The following is a 24176-nucleotide window of genomic DNA, read 5'->3' as shown; positions in this document are numbered from 1 at the left end:
GTTATTCTCTGCCCATCCTCCATGCTTTTTAATTCAGAAAATAGTTAAATTCAGAAGAAATTAAATTTTTAATTTCCTTCTTCTTCCAGGAACTTGGATAGGAATGCTCCTCACCTAATGAAGTGGGCCCTGTCACCCTATTGATTCTTCCCCAGAGACTACAATGAAAGGCCTGTAAAGAAAGCATATCAATAAGATTTTCAGGTTCAAAGTCATAAAAGTAGCCTTTTAAAAAAATCTCAAATATTTCATAACCAGAAAATAACCATTTCCACATGTCCTTGCACCTTTGATATATATCATGAGTCTCAACATATTTTAACTTTTAATTCTTCTTTACTATGTAATATCAAAGGTTAATTTTGAAGAACTAGAGACTGCATTATTCCTCCTATGAATCCTCTGATGTTCTACAGTTTTGATGATTGGGTAATAATCTCAGCATGCACATTAGATTTGTGTGGTTTCACCAAAGGTGTATATTTTGATGTCCAGTGAGTTATGAGGCCTGGATAAAGCCTCTGCCATGTGCACTACTACATTTATATGATTTTTCTTTAGTATGGACTCCCTGATGTTGATTAATGCCTAAACTTTTGAGGTTTGCCAGTTACTGAACTTGTAAGGATTCTCTAAAGAATGATTTCTCTGATGTTGTGCAAGGAGTGAACTGTGACTGAAGACCTTGCCACATTCATTACATTTGTAAAGTTTCCCTCTACTGTGAATTCGTTGATGTCTTGAAAGGTTTGAACTTTGACTGAAGACCTTGCCACATTTATTACATTTGAAAGGTTTCTCTCCAGTATGGATTCTGTGATGACTTGCAAGGTGTGAATTCTGGCTGAAGACCTTGCCACACACATTACATTTGTAAGGTTTTTCTCCAGTATGAATTGCCTTATGGGTAATTAGGTTTGAAAGTCCACTAAAGGTTTTGCCGCACTCATTACACATGTAAGGTTTTTCTCCAGTATGAATTCTTTTATGTTGTGCAAGGTATGAATATTTACTGAACACCTTGCTACATTCATTACATTTGTAAGGCTTCTCTCCAGTATGAATTCTCCGATGACTTCCAAGATCTGCCCTATAACTAAATACCTTGCCACACTCATTGCACTTGTAAGGTTTTTCTCCAGTATGGATTACCTGATGGGTAGTTAGGCTTGAACGCACACTAAAGGCTTTGCCACACTCATTACATTTGTAAGGTCTCTCTCCAGTATGAATTCTCCGGTGTTTTACAAGGTGTGAATATTGATTGAACACCTTCCTACATTCACTACACTTGTAAGGTTTCTCTCCTGTATGAATTCTCCAATGATTTGCTAAGGATAACTTGTGACTGAAGACCTTGCCACATTCATTACATGCATAAGGTTTCTCAACATTATGGATTACCTGATGGGTGGTGAGGCTTGAACGCTCACCAAATGCTTTACTGCACACACTACACTTGTAAGGCCTCTCTCCAGTATGAGTTCTCCGATGCCTTGCAAGGTGTGAAATCTGATTGAACATCTTGCCACATTCATTACATGTATAAGGTTTCTCTCCGGTATGAATTCTCCGATGAAGTTTAAGGTATGAATTTTGGCTGAAGACTTTGCCACACTCATTACACCTGTAAGGTTTCTCTCCAGTATGAATTCTCCAGTGATTTGTTAGAGATGACTTGTAACTGAAGACCTTGCCACATTCACTACATTTGTAAGGTTTCTCTCCAGTATGAATTCTCCGATGAAGTGTAAGATATGAATTTTGGCGGAAAACCTTGCCACACTCATTACACTGGTAAGGTTTTTCTCCAGAATGAATTCTCCAATGACTTGTAAGGTGTGACTCGTAACTGAAAACTTTGCCACATTCATTACATTTGTAAGGTTTTTCTCTAATGTGTGATTTTTGTCTTTGTGTGAAAAATGAAGAATGGATAAAATCATTCCCACTATAAGAAATGTGTGTTTTAACACTATAAGGAATTCTCTGAAGTGCTGAAACTGAAGAAGCATTGTTGATAGACTTCTCAACTTGATTACATTCATAAATTTTCCCTTCAGCTTGAAATGGATGCACTTCAGCCAGATGTGACGGAAAGCTTAATCCAATCTGATTTTTAATAGGTTTGTTTCCTACATCCCTTCTATTACGTTGATCTCTTCTACCAGTGAGATTTTCTGTCTGGGTTCTAGACACTGCTTTGTAATGCATTTCATAATATCTCCACTGACACTCAAAGTCACGTATCTTTTTCTGGAATTCCCCCAATGAAAAGTCTTCAATGTCATGATTTTCATGTCTTCCCAGCATCACTTTTTGGATTACTTTTCCTGTATTGCTGTTCCGTTTTGGTAATAATTCCTTGATCACACATTTAGGGGAGATATCTACAAGATATAAAGTATCAGATGTTTCCAATTAATTACAAATATTAAACAAATATTTCACACTGAAAAACTTAATACTACACCAAAAATAATACTCATGCTGAAAAGACTTATAGAACTTCAGATCTGTTTAATTCAATTTTGAGGAACATAAAAAAGGAACAGGATTCCTTAATAAAGAAAAAGTAATTACATGTAATTGATATTAATTTTAGGGAAGCCTAGTTTCAAACGACCTACGGCCAAAATATACACATTGTGCAAACCTATGTTAGCCTTAAAAAAAGGAGTGTTTTTCCATCGTGACTCCACGGCACACACCAACTGGCCAAAAAAAAAAAAAAACCAGCCAAAATATTGCAGTCTCATAACTGAAGAGAAAAACTATTACATTATACATATGTACAGCATTATTTACATACATACAAAACCTACAGCACAATATGACGTACTGTAATGGTAAATAACCTACAGCAAACATATCATACATAATCTAAACAAGCAGCAATTTTGAATTGCAAAACAATAATAGCACCAGGGAAATGAAAAAGGATTTAATAAAATAATATCATAAACAGTATTTTCCTGAAAACCTGAAACATTAACAAGTTGTGTGTGACAGTTATATTGCATAATACATTCTGAAAAACGATCATAAATCATAATGAAAATTAATTAATAAAACATTTTAGCAACCCATGATAAAATAGGCAAATAATTACTAAGCACATTTATAAAAAGTTAGTCTTTGAAATTGTAAAAAATTCCTTCTTAAGAAAAAGCAAGGACTTCTTTTTCAGAACCAGCATACAATAGTGAACTGAAATGTTTTATTTTATTGCATATTGACAAATTATAACTGTATATATTTAAGGGGAACAAAGTAAGATCATGATATTTGCATACAATGTGAAATGATAAACTCAAGCTTATTAACATACCCATCACCTCAAATACTCATCACATACACTCCACCTGTTTAACTGAAACTTTGTACCCATTAATCCACATTGCCCTATTCCATCAACACCCCAGACTCTGGGAACCACCATTCTATTCTCTGCTTTTAGGAGTTCAATTGCTTTAGGTTCCACATCTAAGTGAGAACATGCAGTACTTCCATTTCTGTGCCTGGCTTATTTCACGTAGTAAATGTCCTCCAGGTTTATCCACGTTATTGCAAATGACAGAACTTCCTTCTTTCGTAAGGCTTAATAGTATTCCATTCTGTATACTGTGAATGTTGCAGATACCAAAATAAATCACTCTTGTCAGACCCCAACAAACTGGAACAGAAAAAGCACAAAGGAGAGCTAATGCTTGCATGTCTAAGAACTATCTCAAAGACTTTCTAAAATAACCACACAAGAAATTCCTTCACTCATGTTTTTCATGACATGTATTTCACACGTATACACATATTTCTACGACAAGGTTTATCACTGGACATTCTTTAGGACTGCAGCAATTTTGGTAAGATGCTCTCAAAGGAACATTTGCCTAATATGGCATCTCCATCCATGGACTGATGCCAGTTCCAGCACTGAGCCTCTAAAGGCAATAAACTGTTTCTAAGCAGCTTATGTGAATTTTTTGCCTATAAAAGCTTGTCCTTACCATTCCCTCTTCAGGTTTGCCTGAGGCTTGCCATAGCTTTGCAACACAGTTATTATCCTCTCTGCTTCCTCCTGAATAAATTCATTTTATTAGAAGATATTTCTGGTTTTTTTTTTTTTTTTAAATGTTGACATACTCTGGTGTCAGAAGTGGCTCTGAAATAAGATTACCTTAGGAGGAAATCGGTGACTCTTGGAATCAGGTTAGGTACCACAATTGAACCCTTTGTGCTTTCTGCTTCCACCATCACCCTTTTCTGCCCAGGCATACCTTCTCCCAGACTGAGCTCCCTGCCCCCTGACTGCCCCCCACCCCCACCCTTTGGTAGCAGCTTCCTGCTCACTTTCTTCTGAATTTGGTTTGCTTAATGCTGCCTTAATAAATCACCTTGCATCTTTTTTGGCAAGTCCTTTCTCGCACAAAGACAGTTTGTCTTCCTGGTCTTGGTGAGTACTCTTTCGGTTTCAGTTTTCTCTTCCGTTGCTTGCATATGCATATACACATACTTTCCTTTGCTGGTTGGTTGCTTCTTTTTAATGTTTCTGAACATCTTTCACAAGTTCAGGGCTTATAAAATTTTTTGTTTTTTAATCTCGAGAGATTAATGAGTTCCCCAAAGTTGTCTTTCTTAGGGCTAAATTAGAAGACTGAGGTCCTCAAATTAAACAATCATTCGGGGATGTGTACTTCAATTTTTAAGTGCATTCAGGATTCAAAAATTGCCTCATTTCAAGATACTAGCTGAGACAAACAGTTAAGATTAGACAAAAAGGTCTTCAATGTCCAGATTCCTTCCTCTACAGAGGAGGCTTCCCCTTCTCTTTCCTCTGCTCCTCTTCTCTGTTCTTGTCAGGCTAAATTACCTTTCCCTCTACTTACCTCAGCTCTCTCTACCCCTGAACCTGGCCCTGATAAAACATGTCCCTTTAAAGTGAAACTCATAAAAGAAGAAAAAAAATTAAAAATTCAAAAAATAAAGTGAAGCTTACTGATTCTGCTAAGCCCCAAATCTCTTTTGTTCCTTGGAGCAAGGCTGACCTTAGAGCCATTGCCAATGAATTCTATAAGGTCATGAAAGACTCTCACCAATTTGCTGATGAATTCAACAGAGTAATTCAGGTTTATCAGCCCAGTTTTTTGAACTACATCAGTTATTTCACGTGCTTATCATCAAAGGCCAGGATCAGCACTGGAGGGCCAAGGATCGCTGGAAGAATCCTTAGGAAGACATGGGCAAACAATCCCAAGAACCTTTGCAGGGCCCAAGACATGGCAAAAGAACTCCACAAAGCTATTTTTGAGGCCTTCCCTAAATCCTTACACTGCAATAAAATCCAGACCTGTCCTCAAGAACCTAATGAGCCAGTTCACAATTAAAACCAGCTCCAGGTTGTATTTAAAGAAAATTCTAGGTTACCTATAGATGTTGAATTTTCTTGAGTAGCCTTTAATTCTATTTGTGAATGGCCTTTCTTTAGAACTTTCCCAGCTTGTCAAAAGATCCTGCATGGAATGAAAAACTATGTACACTTTTGATCTAGTTAATTTGGTAAATCAACTTGCTCACACCCTTGAACATACTAATAAAAACAAAACCACTGTTTATAATCTCCAGTTACAACAGATGGAGGCTCCCAGACAAAATGGGAAACAGAAACTTCCTGTGGTCCGCCAGTACTATAACAAAACAGGCCAATAGAAAAGAGATTGCCATAAGAAAAAAAAGGGGGGCTCTAAGGGTTTAGAGGGGCTTTTCTCCAATTCTTCCACTTAATCATCAGGGTAAAACACCTATTAAATTGGGAATGAGGTCTTAACTGTGCTCATAGATACTGGAGCAACACTATGGGTCTTTAACCCCATCAGATTCAATCAGCCCCTCTGAGTAATAAAAAAATACAAATGGGAGTTTCAAATAAGCTATTACATAGTTTTTTGTTTCACAGCCCATTCCTTTCCACTTTGGCCTTCTCCAGGACACCCACCTGTTTTTGCTTAATGCTGTTCCTGTCTACCTCCTTGGGCTGATTTTCTAGAAAAATCTCATGCTGGAATTTCTTTTTCCCAAAAGGGGGAGATCATTTCAGAATTCGACAAACCAAATCTTGCTGACTGGACCTTGAACTCCCCCTTGTGAAATGTGATCGCACATTCTCTCATACGCTATGTTGTTCCCTGTTCAGAGAACAAAAATAATGCCACCTCTTCACTGCTAAAACAAAAACCTGTCTCTTTGTGAGTAAAATCTTCTACTGACATTGGCAAAATTCATAGTGCACTTCCTATGAAAATCCAGATTGATCCATCAAAACACCTGCCTAATATTAAACAATATCCACTAACCCAGATGGCATTACAAGTTATTAAATCTATTATAGAAAAATATAGAAGACAGGGTCTCATTATTCTGTGTATCAGCCCTTGTAAGACCCCGATTCTACCTAAACAAAAAACAAACAACCACGGGTGGAGGTTTGTATAGGACATCCATATTGTTGTTCCACAGCATTCAGTGGTTCCAATCCCCTCCAGTTTATTACATTCAGTAGCCAGTGATAGCAGGTTTTTCACACTCATTGACCTGTGGGAGTGCATTCTTCAGTGTTCCAGTGGATCAAGCCAGCCAATATCTTTTTGCCTCCACCTGGGTATGCCAACAATTCACCTGGACAGTAATGACCCAGGGATTTAATGAAAATCCTTCCTGTTTTTCTCAAATATTAAAGGCAGACTTGGAGGATGTGGTTTTTCCTCAAGGTTCCACCTCACTACAGCAACTGGCTGCTAAACATCACAGTCTCTGAAGAAACACTGCAGCTAGTAAAAACCCAGGTAAAATATTTAGACCATTTAATTTCAGAAAATGGATTACATTTAGCCCCAGATCTGACTCAAGGCATTTTTGCAATTTCACAGGCCAAAAACTAAATGCCAACTTTGAATGCTGCCCTTAAAGGTCCTACCAGCATAACTAGATCTCTAACTTTTCTCTCCTGGCTCAACCCCTATATGCTTTACATAAAGTTACCAAACCTAACTATTATCTGTACAGAATCAGAGAGCTAGTTTTTAACAGACTATAAGAGAAATTGATAAATTCTCCTGCTCTAGGTCATTCTAATTACGAACTCCCTCTTTTCCTCTTTGTATATGAAAAGAAAGGAAATGTTTTAAGGGGTCTTACCCAAAGGCATGGAGGGTCAACAACTGGATCCTGTCATCTGTACATTCTCTCCCTGCATAAAAGCAGTCCCTGCTGCAGCCCTGTTAGTCAAAGCAGCTGAGGAGACAGAGATGCCACATGACTGCCTAACTCTGAGAGACCACCTTTTACCTCCTCGGGAAGATCTGCAAGATACCCCTGGGCAATGCTGAGTTGCCCTGGTTTGCAGATGGTTCATATTTAAAAAATGATACTGCTAAGTATTGTACAGATGTCACTGCTACCTCCTTTGAGATTGAGGAAGCAGCTCCTTTGCCTTTAGCCACTTTAGCCCAGCAGGCAGAGCTACTTGCCCTCATTTGAGCCTATCTCCTTGCTGAAAGAAAAAACCATTAATACAAACAGTAGGTTTGCTTTTGGAGTTACTCATGATTTTGGAATGTTGTGGAAGCAGAGATGTTTCTTCACTTCCACTGGAAGCAAAATAAAGAATGAGCCTTACGTAAAAGAACTGTTAGATGCAATACTACCTGCTGCTCTAAATATTATCCAAGGCCCCAGCCTGAAACCAGACTATAAGAAGCTAGAGGAAACTGTCTTGTTTATAACGCAGCAAAGAATGCTGCTCTTAAAGTTCCTACTGGTCAAATCTCTGTCATGGCCAAGCTAGAGAAGTTTCCAAAAGATGACCTTAAAACGATTACTAAAGATACATGAAATTGGGCACCAGGAGCTGAAAAACAAATTCGGAGAAATGTGGCTACTGGTTTACTGACAAGAGGGACTCCGGTTTGGGCCAAATAAAAAGCCTGCCTGCCAGGCTCCATAAAATTTCTGTTGTACATGATTTAAGTCACTGGGCTACAAATAAATAAATAAATAAATAAAGCTGCCCAAAAGTGCTTATCTGGCCTGCCCCATCTGTCCTAAATTCAATCCTGGAAAGCCAGTACACACAGCTGCTAGCCATTTTAACCTACTTAATGGGCCATTCAAGGTTTGCCTGATCGATTTTATTCAGCTACCTCCTTCGCATGGATATAAGTATGTTTTAGTCACAGTATGCATGTTCTCCCATTGGGTTGAAGAAAATTCCCCTGCAGATAAGCTACCACCTCAGTAGTGGTTAAAGTCCTTTTAGAGAAGATAATACTCACGTGGGGTAGCCCTCTTGAGCTCTCCAACAACTAAGGAACCCATTTTGCTGGACAAGTTATAAAACAAGTGTGTACTGTCTGGCCAATCTTGCAACACTTTCATTGTGCTTATCATCCCCAGTCCTCTGGACTAGCTGAATGCACCAATGGTACTGGCAATGTTTATGGAAACACTATACTTGGCCGTGGCCAAAAGCCTTACCTATACTGCTTCTGAACTTAAGGGCCACTCCCTCTGAATTTCATAAGCTCTCACCATTACAGATAATTACTGAACACCCCATGTGCTTGGCCCCAAATTTCTTGGAACCAAAATTAATAAGAGGTGAGGCGTTTCAATATGGTAAAGGCAAAATCAAGGCTATGGATAAAAAATTATACTCTGCTAAAACAATCTGTGGAGTATGCATAAAGCAAATGTACTTCTCATAGGTCCTGGTTTTCCAAAAACTTGCAAAGGAAAGGAAATCTTCCCCAGGCTATAGTCTCTGTTGTAAGATAAAGAACTGTAACACAGCAAGGTTGCTGGCTCAGAGACAGACAGATTACTGATTGATATGCAAAGATTCAGGGAAATTGCTATAAGAGACTGTTTGCTAAGATCAATTTTTTGTTGTTGGATCAACTTAACTTCTTGAAAATTGCATCAGGGAATGCCTATTGTTAAACTTGCTAAACTATACTTAGTAAAAACCCCACCTATGTTCTCTTCCTGTAACTTCCTGGTCTGGAGAATAAATGCAGGAAGAGAACCCCAATTTGTGGTTAATTTCCCAAATGGAAGGAATGCCTCTATCTTGAGGGTTCTGGGAGATTAACTCCTTTTAGGGGCTTCTCACTCTTCAGAAGAGATGGGCTTTGAGTAATCTTTGGCGACTCTGTCACCCAGGGGGAAAGGGGTGACAAATCCATGGGAGGCAAAGCAACAACAATCTCCAGGCAAAGACCTAAAACACCATAACTTACGAGATTTTCTCTATTGGGAAAGACATTTACGAAAGGACTTCCTCCAGCTTCTCTCTGGAAAGGCCCATATCAGGTCCTATTAAGCAGCCCTTGTGAAGCCAAGCTTAAAGGAATAGATTCCTGGACAAATGTACCTCATCAAAAAAAACCCATCAGCTCTTGGTGGACCTGCACTCCTGTTAATTAATTAAAGCTAAATATTTCTAGGATTTGAAGCAGACAACATCTGAGTAGTCAGCTTTTCCCAAGATGTCTGGAGCAGGCCTGTATACCCTTTCCTCATTTCTAACTTATTTTACTTTTTTCCTCTTTTCCCTTAAAGGACAATGCTTTTGTCCACATTTCACAGTTCATCAACACAGGGGAAAATCTTACGGTTGTTGGATCTGTCACCAAAACCCCCTATCTGTCCATGATTCTACCGACCTCTTAGCTCTACCTTTAGTAAATTTCAATAACATCCAAATTCAACCACCTATACAACCACCTGTACCACTGGACTCTCCTATAGGGTTAAGCTTCCTTATTTAACTTTAACTCCTGTTCCCTGACTCACCTTCTAAAATCAGTGGAATCTCAATTGGGCCCCAGTAATATGCAATGGCTCATCCCTCCTAAACCATTCAATAGGACTCCCTAACATAGGTAGAAAGAATTGGGATCAGATTAAAGAGAAGAGGCTACTAACAACACATGGTAACATAACTCACCCCCAGTTTAATAATTCTATACTATACAGAAAAATCAAAGATGGAAGAACTTCCTGTGTTCCTATCAGGTATATTTACTTTTGTGGGTGGAACACCTCTGCATGGACCTCTGAATGTTTAGACAACTGGGTAACAGGAGGTCAATCTGGGTTGAGATATTTGGTCACTCTGTTGTCAATACATAATAGATCTGAAACTGATCACTGTAGTAACCATTGGGTACCCCGCTCATGCTACATCACAGAACCAGGCAAAACAACCCTTCACGACTCCCTGATGATGTTAACTCTTGCTAAGCTGCTTTTATCATCTGAAGAAATCTTCCCTGGGGTGGAGTTTGATATGATAAATCAACTGTTTGAAATCTATCCATCACCTTTAGTAATCTTGCAGAATCTACTGTAAAGTCTATTGCTGCACAGCAGCACTCATTAATTAGTTTTTCTTGCCAGAGTAGTTTTAGATAACAGAATTGCTCTTGTTTATATATTAGCTGAGCATGACAGTGTCTGTGCTACTGCTAATACTACATGGTTCATGGCTTAAAACTATAGTGTAAATTGGAGTTGTCACACTGCTGTTCTTTCCATTTCATATTTTCTTTTGTAAGATGTGTACCTATTGTTTATCAAATCTCTGCAAAAGAACAGCTCCTAGCAGAGTGATGTTGACCTTGAGATGATAGCCAACACCTATGGAACAGACAAAATCAAACCTAACAATAAACTCTTTACAGACTAAACTTGAGAGTTTCTCCTACTGGCCTTCTTGTTGGCTCAAATGTGGCTAAAAGTGTCTTACCACTGACTTCCAGCTATTGATCACCTCCATCCAACATGTGACAAGACCAAATAACTGGGACAGGTCCAGCCCGGCACGAAGGGACACTCCAAACCTGACTACAGGCTAACTGATCAGTAATGTTTTTCGAAAAAGATCTTAATCAAAAGGAGAAAATAAGAAAGTTGCGGATAACAGGATGAAATCACTCTTGTCAGACCGAAACAAATTGGAGCTGGGAAAGCACAAAGGAGGAAAGCTAATACTTGCATGTCTGAGATAAGAACTATCTCAAGGACTTCCTAAAATAACCACACAAGAAATTCCTTCACACATCTCATGCTTTTCAAGACCTATGTTTTGCATGTATGAACATATTTTTATGACAAGGTTTATCACTAGACATTCTTCAGGACTGCAGTAATTTTGGTAAGATGCTCTTGAAAGTACACTTGCCTAGTAACAGCATCTCCAATTAGATGTATGGCTTGCAAATATTTTCTCCCAGTCCATAGGTACTGCCTTTATACTGCTATTTCCCTTTCTGTGCAAAATTTTTTTAGTTGGTATACTCCCATTTGTCTATTTTTGCTTTTTTTTGCTTGAGTTTTGAAGTCAAATCCAAAAAATATCAATGCCCACCTCAATGTCATGCAGTTTTCCCCTGTTTTCTAGTAGTTTTACAGTTACAGGTCTCATGTTTAAATTTTAAATCATTGTTAAGTTGATTTTGTATGTGGTGTGAGATAAGGGTCCAGTTTTATATTCTTCTACACGTGGATATCTAGTTTTCCCGGTACTATTTATTGAAGAGACTGTCCTTTACCTATTGTGTTCTTGGCACTTTTGACAAAAATCAATTGACTGCAGAGTAATGGGTACACTTCTGATCTCTCTATTCTTTCCACTGAGCAAGGTGCCTATTTTTAAGCCAGTACCATGCTGTATTAATTACTACAGCTTTGTAACACAGCTATAAGTGACATAGTGTGATGCCCCCAGCTTTGTTCTTTTTGTTCAAGATTGCCTTGGCTATTCAGGTTTTTTGGTGGTTCCATATGAACTTTAGGATTTTTTTTTCTATTTCTGTAACAAATGACATTGGAATTTTGGAAGGGATTGCACTGAATCCATGGACAGCTTTCAGTAGTATGGATATTTTAACAATATCAATTCTTTTAATCCTTAAACATGAAACATCTTTCCATTATTTGTATATTCATCAATATCTTATATCAATGTTTTATACTTTTCAGTGTACAGATATTTCACCTCTCTAAATTTGTTACTATTTTATTATTTTTGTAAATATTGTAAATAAAAAAATTTTTTTATTTGTTCTTTGGATAGTTCATTGTTACTGTACAGAAATGCTAGCAATTTTTGTGTGTTGATTCTGTAGCCTGCAACTTTACCTACTAGTTTCTTAGTTCTAGTTTTTTTGGTGGAATCCTTAGGATTTTCTATATAAGATGATCTGTGAGATCATGCCATCAGCAAACAAAATTTCACTACTTTATTTCCTATTTGAATGACTTTTAACTCTTCTTCTAATTGCTATGGCAAGAACTTCTAATACTATATCGTGTACAAGTGATGAGAGTGGGCAAGTTCATCACGCTTCTACTCTCAGTGATCAACTTCTCACTGTTCAGTATGATGTTAACTGTGGGCTTGTCACATATGGCCTTTATTTTGTTGAGTGGAATATATGCTAAGATCACTGACTTCTAATGTGGATCAGGGCAGGTAAATACACAGCATTTTAAAGAATAAGAGTTGAAGAATGAAGTCAGAAATTACAATTATGATTTTAGGCCTGCAGTCATGTAATAGCCAGTCAATAGAGAAATTCCCTATATATGCATCACCATTTAATTATCTACTTCAGTGGCCACAAAATATATGTAACAGAGTTTGTGCATGGAAAATGTATTAACTAATGTCAGAAATAGCACTGTTTGGAACAAACTGATAAATAGAAACCATAAAATATAAAGTAGGCTGCTATGGTCTGAATGTTTGTGTCAGCCAAAGTTCATATGCTAAGGTCCTATTCCCCTATGGGATGCTACTGGAGGTGAGGCTTTTGTGAGATAATTAGGTCTTCAGGATGGAGCACTCATGAATAGGACTAGTGCATTAAAGAAGAGACACCAGAGGGCCTGCTTTTTCTCACTCTTCCTGACACGTCCATACACAGCAAGAAAATGGCTGGAGTAAACCAAAAAAAGGAATCTCACACAAAAGTGATTTGGCTGGCACCTTGATCCTGGACTTTCCAGCCTCCAGATTAAGCCTCCCAGTCTATGGTATTTATTATGGCAAGATGAGTAGACTAAGACAGGCAAAGAACTGTCTCATGATAAATGTGACAGAAAGCTGATAAATCTTATTCAACAAATGAACTTTCCAGTCTTTACTTTAGAACTAAAAGAATCAATTTTTTTAAAAAACATGGAGGTAAATTATTACTTCTTGAATCAGGACAACAGGCCCACAGCATTTATGTCTCTAAGCCCATTTTACATGGAAAGTGAAAGAAATAGGATCTGATCCTGGGCCTGCAAGCTTCAATAGCACATTCTTAAGCATGGCTACTCACCCAGGAAGTAAAGCTAACAACATGCCACAGAAAATACAAGGAACACAGAAAGAAATGCTTCAAGAGACATACAGGAGCTGATCAGTGTGGCTGACAGTGTTGCTCAGCCATCCTCATGAATACTGGTACTGAGTCATTGCTTGTTGAAGATGTGGGTGTGTTGCAGGGGAGAGAGGAGTTGTTCATGAGTACAAAATACGCTAGGAAGTAACAGTATAGTGAATCCCAAGCAAGGTACCATGTGAGGAAAGGTCATAACAGAGGAAAGGCGAGAGTGGAGGGCAGGGAGTGATGGAGCAGAGTTTGTGTTTGTAGATCTGTGGGAATATAACTGTACTAGGATAGTTAAAATTCTGACCTTGGACGAAAAGAGAAACTGATTTAGCAAGCAGCATAACAGTGATCCATTCTTAAATATGGGAATTATATTACAGGTGTGGGTAAAAGAAATCAGAAAAGATATGAAAGGGAAGCAGTGTGATGATGTGGGGAAAAAACAGGTTTATACCTCCTACAATATTTGCTGGAAAATTCATCATATTGAATGACACCTGAGTTCTATTTCCATGTACACATTCAAAAAAAACACTACATGTAAATCCCAGGAAATACAGGCATGAATGCTTTTAGGAGAACATGGAAGCAAAAACCTGGCTATGGCCATGAAGAAAAGATGGGTGAACCCATTCTGTCCACGCACACACAGATATAGTGAAAACTGACAGTACAGTAATGCAGGGAGACCACGGGTGTGGAATGATAATCCCCTGAGTGGGCAAAGATATGTTTGGGGAAGCAAAGCTAGCAAGAGGCTGTTCCTAAGACTAATTTGATCATAACAGTGAAATTAAAAAAAAAAAAAAAAATCACTCCTAGAATACCAGTTATTTAATGTTTTTTAAAAAGAAACAATTTTGGCATATTAAAATTTTAAGCCTACACCACCTTGTTTGTTACAAAACTATCTTTTTTGCTGGCTGATAGAATTAGTCGAAATCATATCAATGGACCTCTTAAAACTTTCCCTGGCATAAAAAAAGACATGAGGAGTGATGTTAGCACAATGGCAGACTAGGAAAGGCTAGGCCCTCAATCCCCTTGTGAAGACACCAAAGCCAATGAAGTTAACAAATACAAGCATACTTCAAAAAGTTCATGGAAAGATTTGTATTATCTTTTAATTCTATTTTTCCATGAACTTTTTGAAGTAGCCTTGTGCAAGTTCCAAGAATACCTTAGGGGAGAATTCTAGAAGCCAGTTCCAAAGCTGCAGTACCCAAACAAATTCCTAAAGAAAAAAAAACCTGAACCAAAAAAGGGTAGAAAATTTGTGCCAGTATGCTTGACTATGCCCCACCCATCCAATACAAAGCCAGAGCCAATTCATGGCTCTTCCTTAGGGACTCAAGAAAAGTGTGAAACTTGAATCCATAGTTCTGGCCATGTTTGGAGTGTGAGAGAGGGTTTAGAATCTGTCTTGCCTGACTTAGGTATCAAAAGAACAGTGGCCGGGCTGGCCCGTGGCTCACTTGGGAGAGCATGGTGCTGACAACACCAAGTCAAGGGTTAAGATCCCCTTACCGGTCATCCTTTTTTAAAAAAAAAAAAAAGAAAAAAAAAGAAAAGTGGCATACCTTAAATTATCATGATTGCTTGAAAACATCAGGGGGTGAGGTGACACATTAGAGCAGCAGAGGGTCTGCAGAAGCCAGGAGGATTATGTGCAGGATTGAGACAGATATGAGCTAAGAAATAAAACTAAAACTGAAAGCTTCTGAGAAAAAGCAGAGATGAGCCTCTCAGGAAAAATAAGCCATTTAAAAGCAGGTGGGCATACATCAGTAACAGTTCATGCACAATGCTACGAAGACACACGCCAGAAATAGAAGTGAGAACTCCTAGATCCCTTACAACAGGCTAATTAGTGAAACTCTTCCCCTGCACGAAGCTAGTGCAAAAAAACTAGGAAAGGTGGTTGTTTTTTTTTACCAATGCCCAAATCTATACCAAAAACTTCATGGCCTACAAAAAGACACAGAAGTATGGCCAAATAAAACTCAAAACAAAACTCCAGAAACTGATCTAAAGAAATGCAGCCCTCTAAATAACGTGACAAATACTTAAAGCAACTGTTCTAAGTTGCTTAATGAGCTAAAACATAATGGAGATAGACAACTAAATGAAATCAGGAAATGATACATGAACTAAAGGTAAATATCAAATAAGAGAGAAATTATTTTAAAAATGCAAACAGAAATTCTGGAGCTAAAATACAGTAATTAAAAATCCACTGGAGGTTTCAACAGCAGAATAAATAAGGAAGAAAGAATAAGTAAATTTGAAGACAGGTTACTGAAAAGTATCAACTCTGGAGAGCAAAAAGAAAAAATAATGAATAAAGGCAAACAAAGCCTAATAGACTTTTGGGATGCCATCAAGAGGAACAATATACACACTAGGGGAGGTGCATAAAGACAGCACAGAAGATCAGAAAGCTCATTTGAAGAAATAATGTCCAAAACGTCTCCAATTTTAAGAATATATAAATTAATGAAGCTCAACCACTTCACCTAAAATTAAGCCAATGACATGCACACAGAGACACATTTTCATAAACAAATTATCAAAACCCAAAGACAAAAAACAAACAAGAAACTCGAAGACAAAGAATCTTGAAAGCAGCAAAAGAAAAGAGATGTGTCATATACAAAGGAAACTGTGACACAACGTCTATTTTTCAGCAGAAAACTTGTAGGCTAGAAGGCAGTGGGATGATATGTTCAAAGTACTAAAATAAAAAGAACCAACAACAAAAAAACCTGTCTTATTTTTCCTAAGAGGTAAGAGACAGAAGCAAGCAAAAATCTGTCAGCCAAGAGTACTATATTTGGCAAAATTCTCCTGCAAAAATAAAGGAAAAACTTAGACTTTCCTAAATAATGAAGAGCTGACGGAGTTCATTAGGACTCTAGACCTGTCCAACAACTAATGCTAAAGGGAATGCGTCAAGAACAAATGAAAGGTCCCTAGGTAGTAACTCAAACCCATATGAAAATATAAAGTTCCCCATTCAAAATAAATAAATGAATAAATACAGAAACATGTATTATTGTACTTTTCACTTGTAACTTAACTTCAAATTCTTCCCTAGCATTTTAAAGACAAAAGCATAAAAAAACCATTATAAATGCATTATAGTGGGAACACAATGTATATAAAGTAATTTCTGACATCAGTAACATAAAGTGAGAGTGGAGTTGTAGTTTTTTCTAGGTGATTGGAATTAAGCTGTTAGTTTAAAACAGAATGTTATGACTTTATGATGCTTATGTAAGTGCAATGGTAACCACAAAGAAAATACATACAGAACATACTCGGAAAGAAAAATGAGATGGGAATCAAAGCATGTCACTACAAAAAAAATCAACGAAATAGAAAAGAGCGTAGTAAGAGAGAAATGAGGGACAAAAGAAATCTACAGGATATTATAAAATCTGCAGATAATATGTACCAAAATGGCAAATAATAAGGCCTTCCCTATCAGTAATTGCTTTAAAAGTAAATGGTTTAACTCCACAATCAGAGGAAAACAAGATGCAACTAAATCCTGTCCATAAGAGACTCGCCTTATCTCTTAGGACACACATAGGCTGAAACTGAAATGATGGAAAAAAAAATTCCATGCAAATGGTAACAGAGAGCAGAGGTTGCTATACTAATCAGACAGAACAGACTTTAAGTCAAAAACTGTTTTTAAGAGACAAAGAAGGTTACTATAAAATAATAAAAGGATCAATTAATTAAGAAAACACAACAATAAAGGAAACATTGACAAAATTCAAGGGAGAAACAGACAGCTCCACAATACAGTAGTATACTCCAATACTCCACTTTCAAAAATGAATAGAATAACCACATAGAAGAATAAGGAAAGAGGGGGCTCAAAAACCACCATAGGACAATTAGATATAACAGACTTACAAAGAACACAATATCTAAAAACATCAGAATACAAATTTTTCTAAAGTACTCATGAAACAATTTCCAGAGTAGACCTCAGGTTATGACATAAAACAAAATTTTAAAAATTTAAAAAGACTGAAATACATTGTATTGATGTATATGAAATACAATGTATTGATTCCCATCATAATAGAACAAACCTAGAAATTAACAGCAGAAGAAAAACTAGAAAATCCACAAATACAAGCACATTTAAAACATACCCATAAAAAACCAATGATTCACACCAAGGTGCAGGTTCAGATCCCCATACAGGCCAGCTACCAAAAACAAAACAAAAGAAAACAAAATAAAAACACAAAAAACCCCTATGGGTCAAAGAAGAAACCACAAGGGAAATTAGAAAATATCTTGAGACAAAGTATAAAAATACAACATAACAAAATTTAGGAAATGAGGCAAAACAGTGGTGAGATATTTATAGCTATCTATGCTTACATTAAGAACAAAGATCACAAGTTGATAACCTAACTTTATACCTCAATGAAGTAGAAAAAGAAAAACAAACTAAATACAAAGGTAGCAGACAGAAAAAAAAGATTAACCATTAGGGGACAGACAAAATAGAGAACAGAAAAGCAGAAGAAAAAATCATGAAACTAAGAGTTAAAACTCTGAAAGATCAAAAAAATTGATAAACTGTTGCCCAGATTAACTAAGAAAAAATAGAAAAGACTCAAATAATTAAAATCAGAAATGGGAAAGGGGATATTACAAATAATTCTATACAATTAAAAAGGATTTTAAGAGACTGAGATTGAACAATTGTATGATAACAAATACAATAACCAAGAAGAAATGGATAAATTTCTAGAAATATACCACCTACCAAAACTTAAGCATAAAATTACTAGACCAGATGCCTTCAGTGTAGAATTCTACAAAAATATTTTAAAAAAGAACACCAATCCTCCTCAAACTCTTCCAAAAGATTAACAAGGAAGAAATACTTCCACACTTACTCTTTGAGGCTGTTACCTTGAAAGCAAAGGCAGACCAAGGTACTACAAGAAAACTATAGAGCAATATTCCTGATAAAACTAATGCAAAAATCTTCAACAAAATACTAGCAAAGTACATTAAAAAGGATCATACAACACAACGTGTGATTTATCCCTGGAATGCAAGGATGGTACAAACGATGAACATCAGTCCATGTAATACTCCAAAATAACAGAATAAAGAAAAAGCCCTGTGATGATCTCAGATGATGGAGAAAAGGGAACTGAAAAGAGTCAACAGCCTTTCATGATAAGAACACTCAACACTGGGAATACAAGGAATCTATTTCACCATAATAAAGGCCGTATACAAAAAGCTGACAGCTAACATCATACGCAGCATTCAAAGAATGAAAGCTTTTCCTCAAGGATCAGGAAAAATTAAAAGAAGCCCGATTGTCCTATTTCTATCCAAAATACAGTTGTCCCATGGTATCCATGGGGTTTTGGTTCCAGGATCCCTGCCGTACCAATATCCTCAGATACTCAAGTCCCTTACAGTTGTCCTTCCATATCCACAGGTTCAGCACTTTCAGATTCTAACAGTTGTGGACTTTTGATCTGCTATTGGTTGAATCTGCAGAGGTAGAACTACAGATATGGAGAGTAGACTGTAACAGTAGCAGTAGCAGTAGCAGTAGCAGGAGTAGGAATAGGAGTAGGAGTAGGAGTAGTTGTAGTAGTAGTAGTAGTAGTAGTAGAAGATCATTATAACCAGAGCAATTAGATAACAGAAAGAAACAAAAGGCATGCAGTTGCAAAGGGAGAAATGATCTCTGTTCAGATGACAATTTTATATGTAGAAAACCCTAAAGAGCTGTTAGCACGAATGAACAAATTAAAAGTTACAGGATAAAAAATCCCCACGAAAAAAATCACTTTCCTTTATATACAGTAACAATGAATGACCTGAAAAGAAAATTAAGAAAACAATTCAATTTACAACAGTATTAAAAAGAATTAAATATTTGGAAATAAGCTTAACAAGGAGGGAAAGATTTGTACACAGAAAACTACAAAATATTGCTGAAAGAAATTAGAGAAGACACAAATAAATGCAAAGACATGCCTTGTTCATGGATTGAAAGACTTAATAACAAGATGTTAATAATACCCAAATAAATCTACAGATTCAGTGAAATCCCTAGCAAATTACCAATGGCAGCTTTTGCAGAAATAGTTTTTATCCTAAAATTAATATGAAATTGCATGACAGCCTAAATAGCAGAACAAACTTGGGGAAAAAAAAAAGTGGGAGTCTAAAACTGCACTGATTTCAAAACTGAGGACAGAAACAACCCCCCACATATATCATCAAATGATGTGCAATAAGTGTGACAGGACCATCTAATGATGAAAGGACAATCTCTTCAATACATGATGTGGGGAAAATTGAATATCTGCATGCAAAGAAAAGAAGTTGGACCCTTACTTTACACCATATGCAAAAATTAACTCAAAATGGATTCCTGACCTAAATATAAGACCTAAATCTACAGAACTCCTAGAAAAAATCATAAGCAAAAAGCTTCATGACATTGCATTCAACAAGAATTCTTTGGATATAACACCAATAGCAGAAGCAACAAAAGTGAAAACAGATAAAATGGACTACAAGAAAATTAACAACTATTGTGCATCCAAAGAAACAATCACCAGGACTTAGTGTTCCATTGCACAGTAGGGTGACTACAGTTAACGAAAAATACATCATATATTTCAAAATAGCTCGATGAGTAGATTTTGAATGTTCTCAACACAAAGAAATGATAAATGTCTTAGGTGATAAATATGCTAATTACTCTAAATAGATTATTACGTGTCATATATACATATATCAAAACATCACAATATTCTCCATAAATATATACAATAATAATTATGTGTCAATAAAAACTTTAAAAATAATTTTTAAAAAAGGAACAATCACCAGAGTGAAAAAAACCCCTACAAAATGGGAGAAAATATTTGCAAACCATATCTCTGATAAGAGGTTAATAACTAGAATATTGGAGGGGTCTTCAAAAAGTTCATGAAAGGATTCACATTATCTCTTAATTCCATTTTTCCACAAACTTTTGGAAGTACCTATGTATAAAGAACCCCTGCAACTCACAAAACCAATAATCTGATTAAAAAATCCGAGAAGAAACTGAAAATACATTTTTCCAGACATGACAAATGACTAACAATGAAAAATGCAAAATATCAGTAATAATTAGGGAAATGTAAATAACACAGCCAAATATCACCTCACACTCCCTAGGATATTTACTGTCAAAAAAGCAGAAAATACCAAGTGCTGGTGAGGATGTGGAGAAATGGGAGACTTCTGTGCCCTGTTGATGGGAAAATAAAATGGGGTACTACGGGAAAAAAGCAAAGGTTGAGCATCCCTAATATGAAAATCCAAAATCCAAAATGCTCCAATATCCGAAACTTTCTGAGTGCTGAAATGATGCTCACAGGAAATACTCATTGAAGCATTTCAGATTTTGAATTTCAGGATTAAGGGTGCTCATCAACTAGTATACATAAAATGCAAATATTCCAAAAACCAAAAAAATCCAAAATGTGAAACACTTCTCGTCCCAAGCATTTCAGGTAGGGGATATTCAATGTGTATCATGCTCCCTCAAATAATTCAAAATTAAATTACCATATAAGCCAACAATTCCACCTCTGGGTATATATCCGAAAGAATTGAAGATAGGATCTTGAAGTGGTATTTGCAAACCCATGTTCATAGCAACATTTAAAACAGCCAAGAGGTGGAAGCACTCCAGGTGTCCACCAACAGATAAATGGATAAACAAAATGTGGTAGATACATACAATGCAATTATTCATCCCTAAAAAATACAGAAATATCTTTATATGCTACGACATGGATGAACCTGGAAGACACTATGCTGAGTGAAACAGTCATAATAAAACCAATACCGTATCATTCTACTTATATATGAGGGATCTAAAATAGTCAGTATCATACAATGAAAAGCAGAATGGTAGCTACTGGTGGCTGTGGGTAGAGGAACAAAGGACAGAAAATGAGTTGAAATACTCACTGTAATCAATTCAATCCAAATTCAAACAAGAGGAATAATGTGGTATATTTTAACTCTGCTAAGCTCATACAATGTAAAATATTATAAAATTTATCTGACAAAATTTTAAACAGGGACATAATGTCAGGGTCACTATTACCGTACATATTAGCAGACACCATAGTGAGTATGAATGAATACAAATTAATGGGCACTCATCCAAAACTAACAAATTTGACTACATAAATATCAATCTTATGGAGAAGATAAGTAAATGACCCACAGTGGAGAATGGTTTATACTGAAGGGCACTATTAGTAGCAGCCAAGTGTGGAAACATCCTGGCAGTGGCGTGGAGACCCCTGGAGGAGGTCATCAGCAACATAAGCAGCAAGTAAGAGCCAGAGAACAACAGGCCAGCACCAGGCAGTGGGTTAACAGGGACCGGGTGAACATTACAGGAAATTCAGATGAAAATACAGACGGGAAACAAAACAGTCTTCGTGTATGAAACTAAGGAATGCAATTTCCAGAACTTCAGAAATTTGGCAGAAAATATAAGTGATATAAACAACAGTGGAGAATAAGTCCACGAAGTACAAATAATGGGCTAAGTCTACTGTAAAAGACTATGAAACAGTTAAAAATTAACTTAGAATACCACGATGGACGTGATGAATCTGAACAAGAAGAATAGTTATTAGAAAACGACATCTGTTTCAAGAAAAAAAGTGAAATCTAAACAATATCCCCTAGTTATATTTAGAAAATTAAAAACACTATAGAAAATGCAATGAGTATTAACTAACTAATTACAGCAAGTCAATTTAATGGTATTTCTGTCATTAATTAAAAAAATCATAATAAAAAGAGTATATTCTTGAGATATCAAAAATTCCCAATAAAAAAATTCCCCAGTTTATATACCGTAATACACTTAATTTGACAAAACTATATTTTGGACTGGCAGTTATCTCAGCCTTGTAACAGTAAGGTCACGGGTTCAGATCCCTGAACTGACCAGATGCCAAAAAAAAAAAAGTGTATTTCAATGGTAAGTACTAACTCAGTGAAACATCAAAAATATAAAATTGCTGATTAAATAAATAAAAACCTAGTTCATTATAAAATATGGAAATGTACAAAGATGAAATTAGCTGTGGCTTTGGATCCCAGAAGCAGACAGCTGCCCCCCCTCCCCGCCAAAAGAAAGAAATTTGCTTTGGCTTAACCAAAGGACAGTAGACTTAAAAACAGAGGCATCATTCTCGTGAGATATGTTCCCCATGTAGAACAGAGAATTAAATACAGAATCTTTAGGTTGACTGTTTTTGCGTTCTGTAACTTACTCCCCAGTTACACACACCAGTGAAGTGTGGAAAAAGGAGAACTGAAGAATGACTGAGTGACCTTGTGAAATAAGAAGAAAAATGTATATTGGGTTCTTTCCCAGTTACTTTTTTTTTTTTGGCAGCTGGCTGGTATGGGGATCCAAACTCTTTACTTCCCTGGTTACTGACACAGAGTTCCAAATCCCTTGGAATTTCCTGGGTAAGAGGAGCATGATTTCTTCTAATGAGGCAACTCTGGTAGTCACCTGAATGGGGCTGGTGACAAGAAAGACCAAGCCAAGATTAGAAGCATGAAACTTTCAGCCCCACCCCTCATTCTCCATAAAGTGGAGAGAAACTGGAAATTGAGTTAATAATTCATCATTGCTACATGATGAAGCCTCCATAAAAATCCCTGAACTAGAGTTCAGAGAGCTTCCAAATGCTGAACACACAGAGGTGCCCAGAGATGTCATGGAGGCTCTGAGCCCCTACTCACGTACTTTGCCCTGTGCATCTCCTAATCTGCCTGTTCATCTGTGTCCTTTGTAATATCCTTTATAATAAAATGGTAAACGTTGTGTTTTCCCTGAGTTCTGTGAGCCATCCTAGCAAATCAATCTAACCCAAGAAGGGGTCTGTGAGAACTCTGATTTATAAGCTATTTTTTTTTTTTTTTTAATCTGGAAGGATAGGTGACGGTCTACTATTTGTTATGAGGTCTGAAGTAGGGGGCAGTCTTGGGGACTCATTCCTTAACCTGCGGGTTCTGACTTCAACTCCAGGTAGACAGTATGAGAAATGAATTACAGGACCCAGTTGATGTTCGCCCCAGATTGGTTACGGGTAAAGAAAATTCCCACACATTTTGGTGACCTGAAGTGAAGTGATCTGTGTGGAATGGTTGTGAGAGTAGGAAAAACACTAGCTTTTCCTGTCTCGAACAGATTTGAATAAGCAGAGAGGGCTTGAGACAGCTCCATGCAGTTTCCGGGGCCCCAGACATAAAGGAAGAGAAGCCAATGTTTTCACACCTCCTCATTTAGGTCTTCCAAGTACAAAAATGTGATGAAACCTTAATGGATCAAGGTATCAGGACCATGGAGGCCTCTGCTTTGATCTATATGGACAGAGAGCTGAGCATTGGATAGAATCAAGACCAAAAGGAGTGATCAAGAAGGAAACAGACATCTCTGAAATGGCCTTCCCTATGCTGCTCAAGAATCAAGGAAACAAAGAGTTCATAAAAGCCAGATGACAAAGTGTTGTCCATTCTGAGAAAGACTTTGCCTTTGTTTCTGTTTGAGCTGCAGCACCACTGGAAGGTGAAAAGACAAACTATTGCACTGCTGAAGAACAGAATGAAAAGTGGGGGACGAGAAAGATT

General features: G+C 36.9%; 1 protein-coding gene across 1 annotated transcript in view; it reads right to left on the bottom strand.

The window, feature by feature from the left end:
* Positions 1–530: 530 nt before the first annotated feature.
* LOC134372926 (zinc finger protein 347-like) overlaps positions 531–24176 on the bottom strand; it is a 41663-nt gene continuing 18017 nt past the window's right edge. Inside the window, exon 5 of the mRNA XM_063090260.1 lies at positions 531–2390. Within this exon, the coding sequence (XP_062946330.1) occupies positions 589–2390 (1802 nt within the window). The 3' untranslated portion in view covers positions 531–588. The remainder of the gene's footprint in view (positions 2391–24176) is intronic.

This window comes from Cynocephalus volans, chromosome 3 (genome assembly GCF_027409185.1).
Source record: "Cynocephalus volans isolate mCynVol1 chromosome 3, mCynVol1.pri, whole genome shotgun sequence".
NCBI lineage: Eukaryota > Metazoa > Chordata > Mammalia > Dermoptera > Cynocephalidae > Cynocephalus > Cynocephalus volans.
The sequence above is the reverse complement of the archived record's forward strand: the minus strand, read 5'-3'. Positions and strand labels throughout refer to the sequence as shown.